The sequence below is a fragment of the Bombus pyrosoma genome, linkage group LG14 (assembly GCF_014825855.1).
Source record: "Bombus pyrosoma isolate SC7728 linkage group LG14, ASM1482585v1, whole genome shotgun sequence".
Classification (NCBI taxonomy): domain Eukaryota; kingdom Metazoa; phylum Arthropoda; class Insecta; order Hymenoptera; family Apidae; genus Bombus; species Bombus pyrosoma.
Genome location: NC_057783.1, coordinates 11,081,035 through 11,102,593, shown reverse-complemented (window position 1 = coordinate 11,102,593; position 21,559 = coordinate 11,081,035). Strand labels below are relative to the sequence as shown.

The 21,559-nt window shown below is 38.0% G+C and overlaps 1 protein-coding gene across 7 annotated transcripts in view; it reads right to left on the bottom strand.

Moving 5' to 3' along the window:
- Positions 1-21,559, bottom strand: part of LOC122575039 (alpha-catulin) — a 70,403-nt gene that overhangs the window by 35,820 nt on the left and 13,024 nt on the right. For 4 of the 7 annotated variants that reach the window (XM_043743395.1, XM_043743401.1, XM_043743399.1 and 1 more), the window contains one exon: positions 101-290. The exons of 1 other annotated variant lie outside the window; for it this stretch is intronic. In XM_043743395.1, the coding sequence (XP_043599330.1) occupies positions 101-290 (190 nt within the window). Of the gene's footprint in view, positions 1-100; positions 291-11,264; positions 11,363-16,379; positions 16,592-21,559 lie in introns of those variants that run through there. 2 more of the 7 variants (XM_043743400.1, XM_043743396.1) reach the window with 2 other exon arrangements.

The following is a 21,559-nucleotide window of genomic DNA, read 5'->3' as shown; positions in this document are numbered from 1 at the left end:
ACGTGATTTCTCTAGTCTCGGCCCATTCATTATACGCATACAACGGCAAATCAAGTATAGTCAATAATGGTTTGTAGACAGATTGCAGACAATGACTTACCAGCATCTCTTGCTCTCTTGCACGCCTGGTACATGTCCTCCCTGATCTCTGGATTTCCATCCGCGATGGTTTCGCCAACAGTGACGAACCTCTCTACTGCCAGATTCACAGCTTGTCCGACTCTGGCAACAGCACGGAGACTTCTGTCCGAACATAGCGGACGTTCTCTGTGCGAAACTAACGTGGAAATCTGGAAAACGAAGGAAGATGGATTGGTAACATCGGACAAGCAATGTTTCAAGGATATCGCCACTTTTACAAACATTGAAGTTACTATGTTTCTTAATTACTACGTTCGGGATCGACTACGATATGTATCTTGAAAAAAATTACAATCGAAGATAAGAGCTATCAGAGAAGTAACTTTGTTTAAACAAATGAAAAAATATAATATCCCGTAGAGGAAACATTTCTTTTGAACATGATAGAATGTTCGCGTGACTGCATAGATGATAAAACGACTAGTGAATTTTTGCAATTTTTGCAATTTTTGAAATTATGCTCAACGGACTCCTCCTGTTAACGAGAATAAAATTAGAGTATGCATTTGCCTGGCTGAATTCCAGGTTACCATTCTAGTCGCGAAGGAAACAGCCATTTAAAAAGCCAGTAAATTGGTTGAATTTCCACAAATATAATATATAGATTCATGCATCACATACAGAGACCGATATATTTCATAGAAACGAACGAGGTTTCTAGTTAATTCTGCACCAAGAAGGATTTATTGATCATTTCATTATATTGGTATACCTTATAACGTTTCGCGGGTACGAAAAAATGTCCACGAGGAAAAACTCGTGGATATTCGATATTACTTGAACTTTGCATAAATAAATACAACTCACAGGAACGCAATGTGAGAAAAAAATATTTTGAACAACTTCATCAGATACGATTTACGAGTTTTGAAAAGCTAATAATAATGTATATTCGATGCATTTTTCAGTAGATAAAGATACTATTCTCGGTACATAAAAATTACCGCATCGATACTCATCGTATCAAGCGTGTTTCACTCGATTTGTGCCCATCCAAAGATTAATCGTAATTAAAAAAGGTCACGCAACATCTTTCCCGTGTTTTTTCCTTAATTACTAACCGTTGCCTTGTCTTTCGTTTAAATTTTAAATATTAAACAGAGGTATACATGTGTGTATACTCGTATATATGTAGATGTACTTCACAAACTCCTGCGAAGCAGCACGATTTACATACTTCTACCGAATGTCATCGATTTCGAAAAGCCATGACACGACGCGAAATCACTAAAGGTGCACGAGTACGAGGGGTAGAACCTCGTTATTAACCAAGATTCGAGCTAGCTCTAATTATTAATGTTGCATCGTGGTGTGTGACACTCCGAAAACCAAGCATCTCTGCGATATGCGCGTGAATTCACCCACTGTATGTTTAGAATGGAAAGCATCCACGCTCGGATTGTATTGTCTGCTGGCTAACGACCAGACAGAGATTTTTCTTTCCTCGCCTCCGTATCCTCCACGTAAATGCCGAACATTGTCTGTATTCAGAAAAGCTGCACGAGAGTAACCCCGTTAGCCAGCCTATAGTTCTAGGCTTCGCCGGGTTCTCCCTGTATATATCTCAGTTTCTACACAATTAGACAATGTATTTTAGCCGACCCGTCCTCTTTAAACGATTTCGCCAACTCCACAATCGAAGACAAGTAGATAAACGTTAGGAAAAACTGTAGGGGTATAGAGAACGGAGCCAGTTTCCAGATCGAAGGAAGCTCAGCTAGGAGGTAAATCGAGGGCAGGAAGAAGAAGAGCGCAAGGATAAAAAGAAGGGAGGCGAACGAGGAAACTACGTGGTAGGCTAAAGAAACGTATCTAAAGAAATAAAGTGTGAGGAGGGAGAAAACGAAAACTAGGCCAGAGTCGGAATAATTGTAGAGATTTACAAACAGTTGAGAGAAAAACAATTAAACGTCTATGTAAAGACATAAAAAGACTAAGAAAAGGAAAATAGTGAATCAGGCGAAGACCGTAGAGCATCTGGATGCCAGGCAAGGGGTCAGGGAGGCAGCAGCGATGGAAGAAATGAAAGAGAAATTGACAGGGAGAAAAAGGGGGAGCAAGGGATATCGGGAAAGGGATGAACTGAACTCGGGGGTATTGTTTCGCGACGTGAATGCGCACAATCGAATGATCGCATATACGTACTTGCGCGTACACATTGATGTAGGCAAGAGTACAAATACCAACACCGAATAACAAATACCGATGCAATCCCTGCCCACGTATCTACAATCTATATACATACGTACATACGCGGCGTTCGGCGTTCACGATTCGTATTCGTGAATCTGTACTTTGGAGCATTGTTAAATGTCCTGTGCCGAGGCAGGTGCAAAGTGACGATGTGCGACGATGTGCACAGCTCGTTTCCTCTCAACGTGTTCATTGTGGTCGACTGCGTTTTTTTCGTTTCAAACCAGAACTTATACCTCCCAAAACTGTCGAGCACGTGGAAGATTTTAATATCGCCGTGGGGACAAAATGAGAGACTGGCCAAACAACGACGACTGTTGACTGAAATTTCAACTGCGAATCAGTGAGACAGCCTCTCTGGTTCGTGTTTTTCCCTAGGATCGCGTTTATTCCCGCAATTGCTGCTGTGTAGTTTCCATGGAAAGGATAAAGGACATCTCTGTTGTGACATGACAGTATTTCTTTTTTTACTCTTGATATTATGCAGTCTCGAGGCACTCACCAACAACCCTTCCGCTAAATATGCAGGTATTTCACGAAGTTCGGTTGTCATCGTACTTCTCTCTGTATTGCTTTATATGCAACGCCATAGAAAACAAAAATCCGACATTTTTTAATCCGAATTGGAAAAAGAGATATGAACAGGCACGTGGATCGAAAAATTAATATCTTTCGAATAATAGACGATTTCGTTTTCCTTCTTCTTACGATACACAGTTATAATATTAATAAATGATGCGATCATCGCAGATTCTTTTATCCGTAATTTTCTATAATATATTATATTAAATTAGGTTCGGGTAAAATTATACGAGGATTGCATATTTCTAATCATAAGCATTAGTGTATATTTCTATTACAGTTGAAAATTTGTCGTAATTTATAATCCGATCACTCTGAATTCGGGTAGAAAATTCTAGAGAAAATTAAAAACTAAAAATTGACGAATATACGGCCTATACGTCGAAAAATAAAATCGACCGGAGAATTCTCCAGAATTTAACATATCTCGTTCTTGAACGCATTAATATCACAAAAATAACGTCGGTTCCTAGTCGGAATTAATATTTAAAAATACTTTTAATCTCTGACACCATCTAACTTAACATCACGATGAAAATTTTCCACCGTAAGCTCGCACGGTCGCGTGGGGAAGGAACGTCGTAAATTCATTAGTTCGATATAAGTAGGCCACACATCCAGCGACAGGACGGAGAACAAATTCTTCGCATAAGTTCATCTTTCCTGCAATGAGAAAGTTATTGCATACATGGAATTATGCGAACCGCATGTAATTTGTTTATTAGAAATCTTGGGTGGTTCTTAGCTATCAATCTCATGACTCCCGCGATGAAATTAATGGAATTAATACCTGGAGCAGGTGCTATATGCAGAGAAAATATTAGAAATTTAAGAATAAAACGATTAGTAAAGAAATAGTGTAAAGCAACTAAGTAATTGTAAAGCCAACAGACTCGAACGATATTCTTAAGCTGTTATAACTTTAATTCGCTTAGATCATTTGCAACGGGACTGGTTATAAAATAAGTTCTATTTCCTATTAATATCGTATAATCAAATTTCACGAGTCAATTAGTTGGATAGCATTGATCGCATCCCGAATTTTATCTATCGCGGATAAAATATTATTTGATGTTGGATGTGCGATAATACACGGTATTTATGAGAACCTCTATAGCGAATATTTTGCATCGTGATCTTGCGATTCCCGAATGTACAAAATTAGCGCGAACCATTTATCAGTCAGTTTGCCGACGTTATTAATAATAGGTCTGTTTTATTAATTCGAATTCAAGCCGAACAAGGCTGATGCATGATGATTCCCGTGGTAGCTCGAATTAGCGTTAAATTTTCCTGTATGCTGAAACCACGAAAAAGGTTCCACAAATTATGTGAAGCATGACGTCGCGAGTCGCACGTTTTAATCACTTCTCCAACTCTACTCAGTTCATTTTTCTATCTAAAAAGCCAAGTTCACGAATTAACCGAATTTTCTCAACCCGTGAATTCCTTTTACGAACAAATTTCTAAGACTTCCCAATTAATGTCCTCGATTTTGACGCGTCTTTCTGACGTCCTCGTGAATTTTCGTATTTCCGTCATCAACCATACTCTTTTGTCTTTCTTCCCCCTTTTCTTTTTCTCTGTTTCGTTCTTCAAAAAAGATCTTGATGTTGTTAGGAGAACGACTGGTAAGGGAACAATTGGTATACGTATTAATCAATGTGCATGGTATGCAACGCTGGCCGTTTATGTGAAGTCGGTAATTTTGCACAATAAACGATAAATACAATGTGATAATAGTTAATCGGTGTTTACACATGCATCGACTTGATTTATAAGTAATGTAATTAACGAATTAAGGTAACTGTAGTTAATATGGAACACGTTGTAATATCGAACATGTCAATGACGCTGTTACTGATGATGATGTTGATATTTGGTGATATTTATTTTGTGGCGAAAATTAAGAACAGGACAATAATAGCGAGAAATGAATCAAATGTATTTGCTATTTTCATTAGAATGACGAAGAGATTGCATATTCATTTTCGTGTTCAACGTGTAGAAGACAAAGAAAATTGATGTAATATACGTTTAAAAAATGAAAGATTTCTTTACAAATTTCTTGTGTTCCATGTTAGGTACTACTTTTTTAACTCGCCGCATTGGCTCTTTTTATATTTTTATATTTCATATTTTTTATTAGCTCAAGATGCTTGAAAAAACATGTTTCTCTGTCCAGAAATCAGGAGTTTCATATTACGTGTAGTTTTCGACCTATAGAAAGAATATACTTGTACTATAACGAGAAATATTTACCATAAAAAGAAAGCTATTGTTTCTAATGTTAATATATCATATAAAATATGAATTGATTTTTATAATATAAATGAATCCAATGGAAAATTAGTCTTCCTGTTAAAAGTTGTAGATGATGTAAAAAATTCCGCAAAAAAATAGAAACGATAAACTATAATGAAACAGAGAAATTTATATTGGAAATTTCGAGGATGCGATTAATCAAACTGGTTGCAACGAGATGCGGAGAAAACGGAAGTCAGGGAAAACATGGCTGTTCAGAATGATACCACCTACAGTGGGTCTGTGAAACCGCTGTAATTTATCGTGCAAAGACGAACCTTATCGTGACGGTTAGCTGAAAAAGATCGTAAATATTCAATTTGGCGTTAATCAGGGCTGCAGAGTCTCTCAAAGTGAGAGGTCACATGTTCGTAAACAATCTGATATTACGATATTTATTTTTTCAATATATTTCTTCTTTTCGCTATGGGAGTCACTGAACATTTTAACGACTCGCTGCTCGTTACGATAAGCGCTTTTTTTTTCATGCGTGCGATCGTTTGATTTTTTCTAATGTTATGCTTTCGTATGCAATATGTATTGTAGAAAATTAATTTGCAACGTATACACGACACCAAAGTTTGATCGTGTACTTGTACCTGGCATATTCAATTCATGCTTTCACTGATCCTTCCGCCTCGATAAATTAAATTTGCCAAATATGCTAAATATTTTAAAACAATGCAACAGCTAAATAGAAAACGAAGATCGATAGTTATTGTCGGAAAGGATGGTAACGACGTAAAAATAAAACGTATTCGTAACGGATGTAGAGTTAATTAAGAGGATAGAGCCTCTTAGAACGAGTGGCCATCGGCGTGTGCATGATCTTCGACATTTCCTCTTGATTTTCCCCTTCTGGTCCCTTGGACGTATCATGCGATTACTCACGACAACCCCTTGGTTTCTACTTCTACCCTTATAAAAGATGCATGAGCTGTGCTTTTACATCGTTCACGCCATCCGTCACAGCGCTTCCTCATTTCGCCATTTTCTACTCAATCGCGGTTTAGCCATTTGTACGACATAGTTTCAAGACATTCTTTCCTTTCACTAACGTTGTTTATGCATTATTTATCTTGTCGGCGTTTTATTAGCGAAATAACGAAACAGCGAACGGCAGCTTATTAAAGTTTGAATATCCGGTATAAATCTTTCGTTTCGTTCGCTCGAATCTTAATTAGGATGAAGATACAATTCTCTTCAGGTTGGAACCCTGATTTTATTTTCACCTGTTTTATTTAAGTCTTTTTCTCTTGTTTACTAATCTTATACGATAAGCGACGACTATATTTGAAATTTCGTGTATTGTTCCATCGCGAAAATTAAAATTCTTATTTATTTACACTTTTATATTTTTACTAAAATACAGTAAGCTAAATAAAAATTTTCGCAGTTTTATACAACTTTTCTGGCGTTATATTTTATAAGCATATGACGTATAACTTTTCTTTGACGTTTTCGTTGAAAATATATCGTAAAAAGAAGAAACGTTGAAGAAATGATAGTATAGTTTGAGTTATAGAAAATCTCGGAGAAATATGCTTATTCAGCAAATTTTAATCATGGATAGGTTCAAGCTAATTCCATGAGATTGAAAAAGGTACAGAGAGAAAGCAGAAAAATTACGGAGACTGTAAGTAAAAACGTAAAAAGTTTCGGATAATTAAGGATTAAGTACCGAATTATAAATGACGATGAATCTTTTAGCTCTAATTTTTAGCTCTAGTTTTACTCGAAGAAACATTTTACAGACACCAGACTAATAGCAGCAGCTTGCTTGGTCTCGTGCTTGTGTTCTGCAATGTAAATTTTAGCTTCGTCGAAATGGCATGCGAAGATTTTCCTTGGAAATAGCTGAGCATGATGCCGATTTCATCCAATTTTCCTGCCATCATGAAAATAAACAGAATCGTGATGGGAGATTCGATGTAATCCATTAAATTGCTCAAATGGAAAAGCACTACGTCAGTTTCACTCAGATAAACGACGGATGACCAGGAGTTAACCAGACGCCGCTCTACCAGTGCAGTCTATTTCATTGCCGTGAAACGAGAGTTTAGGCAATCGATGGAAATGAATTACCCAGTCAATTTGCTCCTGTCATGCTTCTAATTTTCGATGCCTATCCAGTACATTGTCGTTTGCTCTTTTTGTTAAAAATCTAAAGGCAGCGTTCGAGAGAAGAACGAAATTGAGAAACAACGAAACTATTTCAAACTTCGCTCTATTTCCGGCTAACTGGACCCCACCAACTAATTCCACCTTCGCAGAGTTAAGCATATCATTCCTTCTAGTTTAAAGTGAACGAGTAGTTAGTATATCAGAAGGAGTTTTGTATTGTTCTTTTGATTATCTATATCAAGGGGACAAATAAGTAAACGGAAAAGAATATACCTTTTTGTCGAGGGTGGATGAAATGATAATAACAATACTCCAAGCTCCGTATATAATAATAATAATTGATGATCACGAGACCGACATCTCAATCGCAAAAAAATCGTACGTTCATAAGTTAAGTTGTAGCACAACTAAAATGGCAGACTATAGTTTTAAATTTATCCATAACACTTTCCTTGTAACAAATGAATTGTTACAAAGAACAGTGTCCGATTGTAATGACAATATTGTTCACATTTACATTGAATTTTGATAAAATCGATTTGTATGAGAAGTAGCCTTGGATACATATTAGACTTATATGTATACTATGCAAGAAAATGCGAAGTTCGAACGCCCGGGCTGACAAGCTGTCTTTCATTATCTTTGGCTATGGGAAAGGTAGGCGTCAACACTTAAGAGCGCTATAAATTAAGCCCTCATCCACATGGTGTGTGGCTCAGCGGTCCCGACGTCTTACGATTGCGATTGCTTGGGTTCTAGGAAGAGAAAACGAAACCACGTGAGGGTATCGAAAGTATGCCCTCTCCCTCGCTAGAACACAAGCTAGTGGGCTCTGACCTCTTGCGCGACTGCGACACCGAGCGTACTCGACCATTCTTTGTTCAATCGTCACCACGGACGAACGTAAAAGCAAAATCACGCGAGTTCATTATTTTCCGAGCTTACAGAACGTGCCGTAAGCGGGACTACCGTGAATTCGCTTTTAGTGCTTCTTACATATCAGAAGTGGGATTCGCTTACGTGCTATAATGCGAAACATTCCACAGTGATCGCGTGCAATGCGGAGTTCGAAAAAGGAAAAAATAGAGAAGAGGGAATAGAAAAGGAAGAAATCTAGCGAATCGGTGTTTCGCGGTGCGTTCGTTACGAGCTCGAGGAACATGATTCTTTTCCGGACGTCTCGTCGGTACGACGCGGGAATGCGGAAAACGTGGAAAATGAGGACCGAGGAGCGCGATGGGCATGGCTGGAACGATTGGTGGAGATCCTTCGTTTGCGCGCTCGCAACCGTGCTCTTGATCGTCCGCGTGTTCGCGTTCACGTTCGCCGCATGGGTGTCGTAAGACCCCGGACAAAGACGGTCGATTAGAACGCTTGGAACAAATGTTCGTGCATCTGAACCACCGCTCACACTCGCGGCCGCGCACGCCGATGCATACCCGACCCGGCGACGAATCGTTAATCCTCGTATTCGTCTCCATGAAAAACGAAGTTGTGGTGATTGAACAATGGGTCTGACATGTGGATGAACTTGTCAAGCGGTATGGTTAGGACGACTTGTCGGTAATGCAGTTGATTCCCATGCGACTGTGACGCCAGGAAGTGGTATGACACTCGCCAATATCATCATCACCTACGCGCAGACGAAAGTACTGCTGGTGGACTAGTTCTTGAAGACGGTGCCATTTAGCCGTCTGTTCAAGGAGGCAGCATCGTATGAAGCACGGCCTGGGCAGAACTTAGGAGATTATTGTTTCTAGAAGCCATGCAAATTGCGAAAGTTAGATATCGATATACCTGATAAATATCAGGCGAATATGGTGATCGGCGGTATACCGGACGACGCTGTTGCCCTCACCGTGAGCTCGGCGAAGCATTATGACCCTAACGCGTTATACGCGTTTATGAGTACCCTTGGCGACATGCCGTCGCGAGGGCGGGTAACGCGGAGTCGTCCAGTGTCGATCACGTCGAGAGAATCAAGGCCGCGTCCAACGGCCATCGACGGGGACCGTCGGAAGGAGGCGGAACAACCGGCGACAACCAAGAGGAAAGGGGCGTCTATTGACGACCAGTGCTAGGTGTTACAGTTGTGCGCAGAGATGGAACACATCGCGAGGCGGTGCCACAAATCCGAAAAGAAGGGTGATACTAGCAAGCAAGTAAATACTCCCGACCGTATAAAACCGGTGCTAAATTTATATGGGATTAGCATAAGTGTCAAGAGGAATCGAGTAAATAGCCTCGTTGACACAGGTAATGCGTGCACCGTGATGTACTCGTCGGTAGCCAGGTAGTTAAGTGTTGCCACGAGGGTTATCGCGGATGCACTGCCTCGAATGTTTGCGCAAAAAACGGTGATGGAGAATAAGGTGGCTCGCGTGATGATCGCGATCCAAAACGTAAAGACCGACGTGGACTCGTTCGTAGTTCCTGACGAATACACGCGGCATCTCGTCATCATCAGACAGGACTTCAGATTACAAGATCATGTAGTCATGATCAAACGTGGAAACCGCTTGATATTTAACGAAAGTCCTACGTTCTGGCGGAAGAAAATCGCGACGGGGAGGGATATCGGGTTCTGCGACGTGATCGCGAAATTCAAGTTGTAACTTGGTGAGATTGAGAAAGAAGCGCATCGGAAGTGCGTTGCGTTGATCGACGAGTTTCGTTGTTGCACGTTGTCGTCAATGCGCGACTTAAGAAAAACAGACGAAACGGCGTTTGAAATTAAGCGCACAACGAACGCGCCGGTCGTATACCGTCCGTGTTGCCTCGCGGAGCCGAAAGGACCAACGCGAAATAATCAAGAAATTGTTGGACAATAGACTCATTTGGGAGTCAGACTCGCCGTATGCAAATCCGATTACCTTAGTGAAGAAAAATACGGGCAATTACGGGATGTACGTCGATTATCGAAAGCTAAATGCCAGATCGATCAATGACCAGATCGACAAGTTTGGGGGTCCTAAATATTTCACGGGCCTGAATTTGGCATCCGGATACTATCAAGTTTCGATGGCGGAAAACTCCATTGCGAAGACAGCATTCGTAACTCCAGAGGAGCACTATGAGCTTTTGCGAATGCCTTTCGGACTAACGAACGTCCCTGCCACGTTCTAACGGCTTATGGACAAGGATAGGCATCATTTTCCCATACCTAGACGACGTCATTATCCCATCGCGTACGGTGGACAAGGGGATGGAGTGATTGTGGCAGCTATTGTAGACATTACGAACGCACGGACTCACCCTCAACTTGGAAAAATGTTCTTTCTTTAAGACGAAGATTGAGTACCTCAGTTGAGAAATTAGCGAGGAGGGTGCTGGCAACCATCAAGGAAGTGCGGTAATTGTTGAGACTTGCGAGTTTTTTCAGGAAATTCATTCGGAATTTCGCAAGGATCGTGGAGTTGATTATGTGACTGACCAGGAAGGACATTACGTGGTGTTGGGAGGAAAGGCAGAAACAGGATTTCAGTGAAGCAAAGAGAATGCTGACCACGATGATTTTCGACCCCAAACGGTCAACAGAACTACCTACGGATACGAGCTCCTTAAATGTAAAAGCAACGCTTATGCAGAAGCAAGAGGATGGAGGCATGACCGTCGTCGCGTACTTCAACAAACAGATTACGGCGGACCAGCGCACTACCACTTTTACAAGTTGGAAACGATGGCGGTAGTATTGGCGTTACGGTACTTCGGAGTTTACCTACTCGGCCTTACTTTCAAGGTGGTTGCGGACTGCAACGCTTTGAGGACGACGTTCTCGAAGAAAAATTTATTGCGTTATCGAATGTTGGTGGTTGAACGTACAAGAATTTATCTTCAATATCGAATACCGCGCCGGAACGAGAATGGCCCATGTGGACGCCCTCAGTAAAAACCCGCTACCGATATTGGATTTTACGTACGTGGATATCACGGAGGCCAATTGGATAACGGCGGCTCAGTTGTAGGACGAGCAACTGGCATACGTCAGAAAGATCCTGACGAACGAATGATCGGAACCCTAAAACAAAACACTACTTTGAGGAGTACACCTTGAAAGACAACAAGATATATAGACGATTTCCTAATAAAGGAAAGGCATGTGTGGTGTCGAAGAACGCGCGCTTCCAGATATGTCGTCTCTACCACCACGACGCGGGGCAGCTGAGCGCAGAGAAGACGTTGGAGCGCATAAAGCGAAATTACTGGTTCGCCGAAATGCGAAAATTCGTCATTAAGTACGTGAAAGCGTGTATTAATTGTGCACATTATAAGCACACCGGGGGGAAAAACAGTGCAAGCTAAACATTTACATATATATATAAAACATACACACACACACACACACACACATATATATATATACATAATACATATAATATAAAAGACGAATAATTTAACCATACATGATGTACATTCGAGTTAATATTCTGAAAATCCCTGGAAACAAGATTATCTGCTAATTAAAATTCTCTAGAAATTTAGATTCTCCTTATTCTAGGTGTACTAACGTATTCGTTAATGTTCTTGTAAAGAGAAACCTGGCTTGTCACTAAGATGACAATTTTGCATGATGCTCCTGTTCACGATACTGCTATGTAAACAAAGATACAGCGTGCAGGGTTAACGTAATCCGTTTATCCATGATTGGATTCCAAGTGATTCCATAGATATGCCACGGAAAACGATTCGTCGTCGCTATAACGACCTGTACCTCGCTGAAATCGATGCCTCTGACGATTCGATGAAATCGTATTGTAAAACGATGTGATGATTAACATGTGACAGTTCATTCGAAAGGGTTGGATTATCAAATCTATACGTTAATATCGTAGAAATGTTAGGAATTTGTCGATCGATGATCAAAGATACTTTGATTCTTTGTTCGTGACAGTATCTGAATTGTTTTGTAACAAAAGCTGATATCAGCGAGGACATTTTCTATATCGTTATGTAGAAAAACATCTCTATATTCTTTAATAAAATAGGATTACTTCCAAATTAATTTTGAATATATAACACAACACTACTTTTATCGTTTTATCTAGATTTAAAAAGGAATACAGAAATTGTCGTGAGGATTGGTGGAATATTTTTAAAGCAATCAGATTTCTTTTCAGACGTGTTTAAGAAGAACTTCAGATCGAAAAAACCTTATGCTCAACTTATCGGAGGAGAAATTACATTGCGAATATCTTGAAACATTATACAAACAGTCAATTGACGTCAATTTCTAATTTAATTACTTTAACGAAAATGGATAATTAGAACTTTGTAATGAACTATTTAGAAACTAACGACCTCGTTAAGTAATTGTCACTTTGAAAATATAGAATATAAAACATTTATGTAATTATATCGTCTAGATGTAACAATTATAAAACGTTCAATATAAGTATTGTTACTTAAGAGTAACGGCCACTCTTCATAGACTATAAAGAAACGATAACGGGTTAAACGGATATTTCTCTACGAGTAATACTCTCTATTATTTACATTCTTTTAAATAATACTCTTCTACGTTTCCTATCGTGTAATATCTACTCTCTAGATTACCGTTAATTTTTCGAATGTAAAATAGCGATAAAATGTATTCAGTTAAGTAATTAATAAGATAAGAGTTTAGAATGTGAATGTATTATAGATACGATGCAAGCCGGAAGGCATCCTAAGCCGAAAAGGAATAGTTATAATAAAAAAATAAATAAATAAACAAAATAAATAGTACAGTCTTATAAAAATATAAAATAAAAATAAACTTATAAAAATAAAACTCATAAAACTTAAAACTTATGAAAATAAGTTACAATAAGCTGGAATTCCTTTTATCGTGTCCCGTTATTTCTAAGTAAAGATTCTTTACGATATCACTAGATAATTCTGTTCTATATTTAAATTTAACGAAAACTTGTTTGTTACGAGTAGATCGATCAGTGCCTATCAACGAAAAACTATAGAAACGCGTAAATATGTATCGATACACGAGAAAAGAATATTCAAACTTAATAATTCAAATATTAACTAGCCTTACGTGTTCTAAATAATAAAGTATCGTGAGAAACTTGATTTGATTTTACACGCAACACGTAAATTTTTTACTCGATAAAAGTAATAAATGCGTTCGTTTTAATAAATTGTACAGATAAAAGAAGAATAAATATTTCAAATTATATCGTGTTTAACCACTTGGAAATTGTATAGAATATAGTTTCATTCTCCGTTGTTCTCGAAATAAAATGACAACAACAAAGATCGAGCATTACAACATGTTGGATATAGGGGCCTAATAATTTTTCTCGATATGAAAAATATCTGTTTGCTATGTCCCAGAGTGAAAGTAATAAGTAGGGTTTAATGGTAGACTTGGTACGAAATTCGCTTCACCGATGACTTTGTAACACCAGCTTAGTTGCCTTTTCTCAAGGAGAAAAGACACAGAATAGCGGAGAAAGGGCGGTTTCCTCCTATGGGGATTCTCCCTAAAAGTGAGAGGGTTCGAGGGTTGGTCGAATCCAGATAGCGGCTGACGAATCTATGAGAACAGTGTTGTGAATAGTGCTTAAAGATAAATTTAATCAAATTTTCACCATTATTCCCACGATATGAAGATTCACGATGCAATCAATGGTAGATCAACTAGCATAATTATCAAGAATTTTTTAATTCTCCATTTTGCAGCATTTTGAAGCAAATTGTACTTTTCTATCGGTATAAATTATCTTAAGCTCGAAGAGAAATACGAAAGAATTGTTGTTAATACAAAAATGAATGATTGGCACATAAAAATTCTTCCGAAATATTTCGACGGAATTCGCATCGTTAAAAGTTGTTGAAATATTCATAGTTGATTGGATTTTCTACCCGCATCGATGATTAACGTGATCTCGTGATCACTATCAAATCATGTTCATTTCACGTATATCTCGTCCCTTGTTGAAATTCAAAATGTTAGCTGTGTGGCAAGTTGAAATTAGAACTAAATAAATCTTTTACCGCGGTAGATACTATAATATTCTCAAAGACAAAGTTGTCTTAGATGCGAAACGCGATAACATTGACCACAATTTTAAGTGAAAAAAGATTAATAGTTCTAGATTGGAGATGGAGATTAAGAACGAAAATTGGACGGAAATTTCGACGAAACTGCTCGGAAACTGAACTTCCCTCTGAAACAAGATATTCCGTTACCAAGATTGGTAGAATTAGGCAAGCACCTATTTCGTACACTTCGATTTCAAATTCTTAGAGTGTTACACCAATCAAAAGATAGCTTAGAGACGTCGTCATTTTGCAGAAGCAGGGCCGTTGTTTCATCTTTCTATCTTTCTAGATCTGTTTTTCCCACTTTATCTCTTAATCTCGTTTATTTCTACTTTTTTCTTTCGGTTTTTTTATTCGATACACGTTTACTGACAAAGTGATGCATCGCATACTTTATGTTCTTTATGATACGTCTAACAGATTTCCGTTAAAATACGGAATTTCTAATAGGATGTTTGTGAATGAAAATTTCACGGAATTGAAAATATCACAGAACTTTAAAAAATCAGTATGATTGATCAGTATAATATAATATATTACATAGATCGCTTCGTAAATTTTGTTGTCTTTTATTATCGATTTTCAACGAAGTATCGTTACCTATTGCTATCATTAGACATACCATTTTGTAGTTGTCTATTTTCTCAATTGGTATCTAATTTACGATAAATGCAAACTTCAATAAGGCTAGGAGGCTAAAAGAATAATAGAAACCGAAGACCCAAAGCAAGAGCATTTGCGAAAATATTAATTAGGAACATTGTTTTTGAAATCGCGGTAGGGGAATGTTGGTTAACAAATTTTAATCGAGCTCCAAGTTATTGAGATTTTAGCAAATTTAGAAGAATTGCTTCCGAAATGACAGGGCTGAAGGAGAATATATCAGTAATCGAACTCGTAATCCTCTAGTCTTAATCCTTTATTTCATGTCAAATTTTTGATAAAGAAACAAAACCTATGAAACTACATAATAATAATGGAATTGAAAGAATTCCTCTTGCTTGCAAAACCGTTTCATTTCTTATCGTATGTTACGATAATCATGATCAGATGTAATAATTCAGTTTCCTCGTGGACTGTATCGAGGATTCAGTAAGAATTTATCGAGAAAATTTTACCTAACCGATGGTTTCAAAGCTGTCCTATCATTCTAGCTTATTTTCTCACTCTTGTGTAAACGTTTAAGGGAATTATATTTTTAGATCAATCATCACATTCCATTCTAAAATGAACGTTATCGTTACTGGACTTATCGCTGGTTTCAAATTCATACGAAAAATACTTTAACTTAATTATGTTGCGGAAAGAACAATAGGAAGATTATTTATTTTCAAACTATTAAATAAAATATTAGTTTAAATTGACAAAGAAACATCGCACTCGGATTCGCGCAAAGATCCGCTTTGTGTCGCGACCGTTTGATATAGATGCAATGATAATGATCGTATAACCATCGCGAATTAATTATAGAGATTTGAGATGACCTTTCTGCGATTCTTTTTATCGGTGGAAATCATGAAGGACAGTAAAAATGCTGTTGCTTGTTTCGTTAATGTAATCTCTAATCTTTAGAGTACTTTCGATTATATGCTATTCAAAATTTTTTGATCACAGTTAATGGAAGATATATGCTTCTAGTAATTGTGTTCATAAGAGAGAAAATAAGGTTTTCTTTCAGGTATAAAATAAAATCCTTTGAAAAAGAAATATTACTTGTCCGTGTGGTACTCGGACGTATTAGTTTTTTATCTTAAAATTGCTCGTAACTATTTTTATTTTTTAAAAACGATCGGGAAGCATTCGAAACTTTATCGATTCTTCCAAATTTCGTTTCAATCTTTGCGACATATTTTTTGAAAACACATGTTTATCGATTTATCACGATTTCCACTTGGACTTCGCCGATACAACTCGATCTTTGTTCGACGTGTCACGAAACGATGAAAATTTTGATGCGGCAGATTAAAAGCAAAGTACTAGATTATCGTAAAACATACCTGACGATCAGGAATCATGTCACAGTCGTACATGCTTCTGTCACGTCGATAGAATGCGGCAGGCATGTAGGCAATTATAAATGACGATCAGGCTCGAACGATTCGATCTTCGTCTCCTTTCTTTCCCTTGTTTTATTATTTACGATTTAATATCTACTTTTATCTTTCTACATATATTACGAACTCTTTTTATTATTATTTCTGTCGATTTGTCTGGTCGTTCTCTCGCTAATTTCTTTCTCTCTGTCTTTTTCTCATTCACACTCTTTGTTTCTATCTTACTCTCGGTATGATCAAAATATACTATGAATCATCAACATCGTTAAGATATGTATGCTTTCCATTTATATATATGCATATATACATATATATATATAGATATACAGATATATATATGTATGTATATACATATATAAATTTCTATATATAGAAATATTTAATCTCTCTCGGTGCAGGTGATGTCGTTCGTTAACAAGTGTGTTCTCTGCTTTTTCGTTAGGATTACGATAATTTTTACTGTTTCTCTTTGCTTCGTTAATATGACCAGTTTCCGGAAAAAATGGGCTCGGCTTTTGAGCCGAAGAACAAGAATAGACGTTTATGTATATATATATATATATATAGATAGATATATAGATATATATATATATATATGTGTGTGTGTGTATATCTGCAGGAAGATCACTGTTTTTAGGCTACTGCCACAGGCTCAGGACTTGTCTCCGACGAAGAGTGGTACGATGAACCCCACTTTTAAAGTTTGTCGTCGCCCTAGTACGATGCCAGGTTAGCATGAACCGGTTACCAGATTTTCACATGGTAATGGAAGGGCAATAGTTAGGCCTCGTTCTTTTTCTCCTATGATTCAAAATGAAACGACCAAGTCATTGATATCGCGAGTCGTCCAAGTTTCGCCCGATCGATTTCCCACCGATCACAATAACCAACGGAATTCTTCGTTTCTTAGAAATGATGTCAGACACCAGTGGTCGAATATCCTTGACTTCCGTCGGCTATGATGACATTTCAAGTAATCTCGAACCTCTATTTATTGAATCCCTAAACAACGGTTTCGCACGCAAGATCGTAGGTTGCCGAGTCTCGATTGATATTTCCCGAAGCAGCGAATCTTTTTTGCAAGAAGGAAACCGGCACAAGGCTTAACTCCCTTCACGGGCCATAATCTCTGTTTGCCACGCAATTCTTCGTCAGCCGATCGTGTGTGAGTTATTCCTCGTTTCTTTTACGATGTAACGCCTGGTTTTGTTCGTTTCCTTCTGTAACTGTGCCGTGTGATATAGAGGGACGAAGCGACGACGGAGGAGTAGAGAAGCGACGAGAACGGCGATGACGACGATGAGGAACAAGTTGAAAACGAAGTCGGCGGTGACGATGACGACAAAAACGACAAAGATGAAGACGATGACCACTCGTTGCGTGTGTGCGGCACGGTCTCTCGCGTACGCGTGTACACAGTGTGAGTAGACATGTGGGTGCCTCTGCGCGGTTGGTGTCTCCTACGTGTGCGCCCCCGTACGTCTCCACTCCTTATATTATGTATGTTATATTTTTCTCTCCGTCTGAGTATATCTTTATGTATCATATATACAGATACACCGTGCGTCGTGGCGAACTGTTTTATGTGTGTGTAGACTCATACGTGCAGAAGAACCGTGTCCACGAGTGTATGGCTTGTATCTGCTTATCCAAGAATATGCGTATGTGTGCATGTATGTATGTATGTATGTATGTATGTATGTATGTATGTATGTATGTATATATATATGTATGTATGTATGAATGTCGTGTGTTTGACGAGTGCGCTGCGAGAACGACAGACAGAGCGCGTGTCGCTTCGAGAAACAGGTACCGGCCTGTCGAGTGCCTAGGGGAAGACTGGACTGGAAACCGACACGGTGGCAGCAGGACCACGGGGGCGAGGGTGTTTCTCCCTCTTCCATACCCTCTCTCCCTCTGTCGATGTTTCTCCGCCCTCCGTGTGCCCTCCGTGCGCCTTCGCTGCTTCCTCTCTTCGTTACTGGTGCGCTTCCTCTCTTGTTCTCTCTCTCTTTCTCTCGTGGACTCTGCGTGAAACGTTGGAGCACAGGCGCGCTGACTCTCTCCACCGACCGACAATCAATACGTCGGCAGGCCCGCACTTTCGCCCGCGAAATCGTAATTTTCACAGTTCCATCGTTCTTCCAGTTTCCGTTTGCCGATTCCCTTCTGCGTCGCTGGGATCCATCTTCGTTTTCCCATCGTCCTCCACCACCGACCATTCTCTATACCAGATTTCCACGTTCAACGTTTCTATCGTGATTATATAGACTGGAATCTTACCTTATTTTTTAATTTTTTCACTTTTTTATTATCTTTTTCCTTTTCCATAATGCCCACTCGAGCGTAAAAGCGCGGGAATTTCTTGGTTACGGATCGACAGCTACGAGGATAGGAACATTTGCACCGCTAGTTTTGAATCTTTTGTTGGTTCGTCGACAATAGCCAGGCTTGGTTGTCGTTAATTTTTCTCAATATCGATCTTTTACCTCGATATCGCCTTTCGTTACAGTCGAATCTTCGATCGGACCGAATACCGAAATTTCAACGCTGATTCGACCTATATTTCTTTCTTTTGGTCAAGAGATACGATAGGCGTTGTACGTTGTATAAAATTACATTTGCGTATATCGGTGAAGCGAAGTAATTTTGACAATAAGCTATTTTCTATGTGACTAAGCACGTTCTGTTCCTAATACCATTCCTGTAAGCAATTTGTCCAAAAGGAAATATGAGCAACAAAGTCGCAACAAATCTTTATTAATCGACATCGTGCAAAGGATCGTCGTATAAATTATACAAAACCATAATTCTTATTTATCCAACTCGTGCTCGTAAATCTGGAGCTGCAGTTCTTCACATGTTCGATGAAAATCTGTGACAGATATTCGATTATCGAACCATTAAGAGCATTTTGCGCCACTGGCGTGGGTCAAACCAAAGATAAACCATTTGACTCGCTGATTTTTTCTTATCACAAATTTTCTATAGGCGATACGGATAAATTAAGAAAATATCAATAAGAAACGAAAGCGCGCGTTTAACGCTGTTTGGCTCGACTTTCGTTGGTACAAACTAATTATTATCGAGTCCGCGTATTACTAGCACTTTTTTGATGATGATTTAATCGTTTAGGAAGTCGAACAAGTTTGAAAACAAATTAATCTAGATGACGACTTAAATAAAGCTTTTAAAAAGTTCTGCGACCAATTTGAAGCTCGAATAACTTTCACACTGGTATGTAGTATATACTAATATATATAGTATATAGTATACTTATTAACAATTATCTAAAACGGTCGAAATATGTTGACTTCATTTTCTGGCAAAGTAATGTCGATTTTTTTCGTGCTAATGTACAATTTCAAATCGCTCACGCATTACTATTTGTAATAGATTGAGATTACTACCTTTTACGTTTTTTCCAAAATTGGTTAATTTACATTTAGCTTCGCTCAGAAGTTTCTTAAATTTAAATGTACCTACCATGTAAGAAAGTATCGGACCATAAAAGTGAGTTTTCTCATCGTTACCCGTACAAATAAATAGGATTTTAAATAGCAGCGAAAGTAGCGAAGTTATCTAATAATTTCTATACAAGAAGCGTCTTTATGAAGCAGCGTTAGATAATATTACTAGAGAACGGGAATTACTATAAGACCAGGAAGTGCTATATTATTATACTCATGGAACAGCGATCTTATATATCTCATTGCAAGGATAAAATGAAATCGTAGAAGCCAAGCGTTGTGAAGGAGATTTCGCCGCAACGAAATACGAAGGGAGTATGACGTAGAGTTAAAAATATATTTTGCGAATGGAGGGAAAAGAAATCACATGCAAAAGAATTAAAAATTCAAGTCTAGTCTCTTTAAATTATACGAACTAATCGTGTATACCGTCACCATATAAATTACCAAATCCGTTCGGTTTCTTCTTTTATTTTTCTCATTTCATGTTGAAGTTAAATACGAATAAAAGAGAAAAGAAATTTATAAAGTCGTAATACACAATAATACGTTTTCCAAGCATTTTCTTTGACGATAACATATTCAGAAGTATAAACAAAATTTCATTTACATTTTGAAATTGGTACACGAAATCAATCTGTACAATTCAGTAGAAAGAGATTATGCGTGATCGGACATATGCAGTTACAAGATTCATACGAGACGCAGTGTTTGAAAATTTAACACATTTTTTCTGTCTAGTTTGAAAAATTGATTTTTAAAATATATCTAAAATTATTCGGCTTTTAAAGAATGTTCCAACTAAGAAATGACGTATTTTTATTATTCTCTTTCTCTTCGATGTAAAAAGGTAATGAAAAAATACGTGTCAAATATCTTCCGTAAAACAACATCACATACAAATAGATTCCATCATACATTCACACTTACAAATCTTCTCTTTCTCTCTTTTATAATTCCCAATATATTTCGTTAGAATACTTTTGTATTGTTCTCGTTATAGGATCTTGTTTGTTATTTCGATAAGAGAAAAAATGGATCCTGTACAATTGGACCGGTAAAGAGAAATCGCAAAAGGGAACGAAGAAATTTCAGAAAAGAAAGCGAAGCTAAACACCAAAATGAGACAAAAGCGGTACGATTTGCAGAAGGAGAACACTAAGCAGGAAACGTGACTGTTGCACATATTTGCGGTAGCCTTACGGCTCGAAGGTTTCTTCCACTTGTGGAAGCACGCGAGAAATAAGAAAAGAGTTTTCAGAGAACACTGTATCGTAAAACTGACGCTTTTGTTGTAATTCATCGCAAACGATAATGTCTTTACTCTTTTACGATAACAAGAAATTCAATTTTTTTGCATCTATTGAGGATTAATATTTTAAATCCAGTAGCTATACAGTAGCTATACAGTAAAAAATACATAAATAGAAAATATGTTTCAGAGTAGTAATGAATCAGAAGATGTGAACTTTGCAGGTCTCGTAGGGAGTAGGAAGTCGGTTTTTGTTTGATAGTGTAATGATAGAGTGCCAATGTATCTGCATCGACTAAATACGTACGTACCGTGCCATATGAAAGATTAGGGGAAGCAAATACCTTAAAGCAAGTCATCGAAAACGTCTTTCCACGGAAATCAATGTGTGATACTTTCCT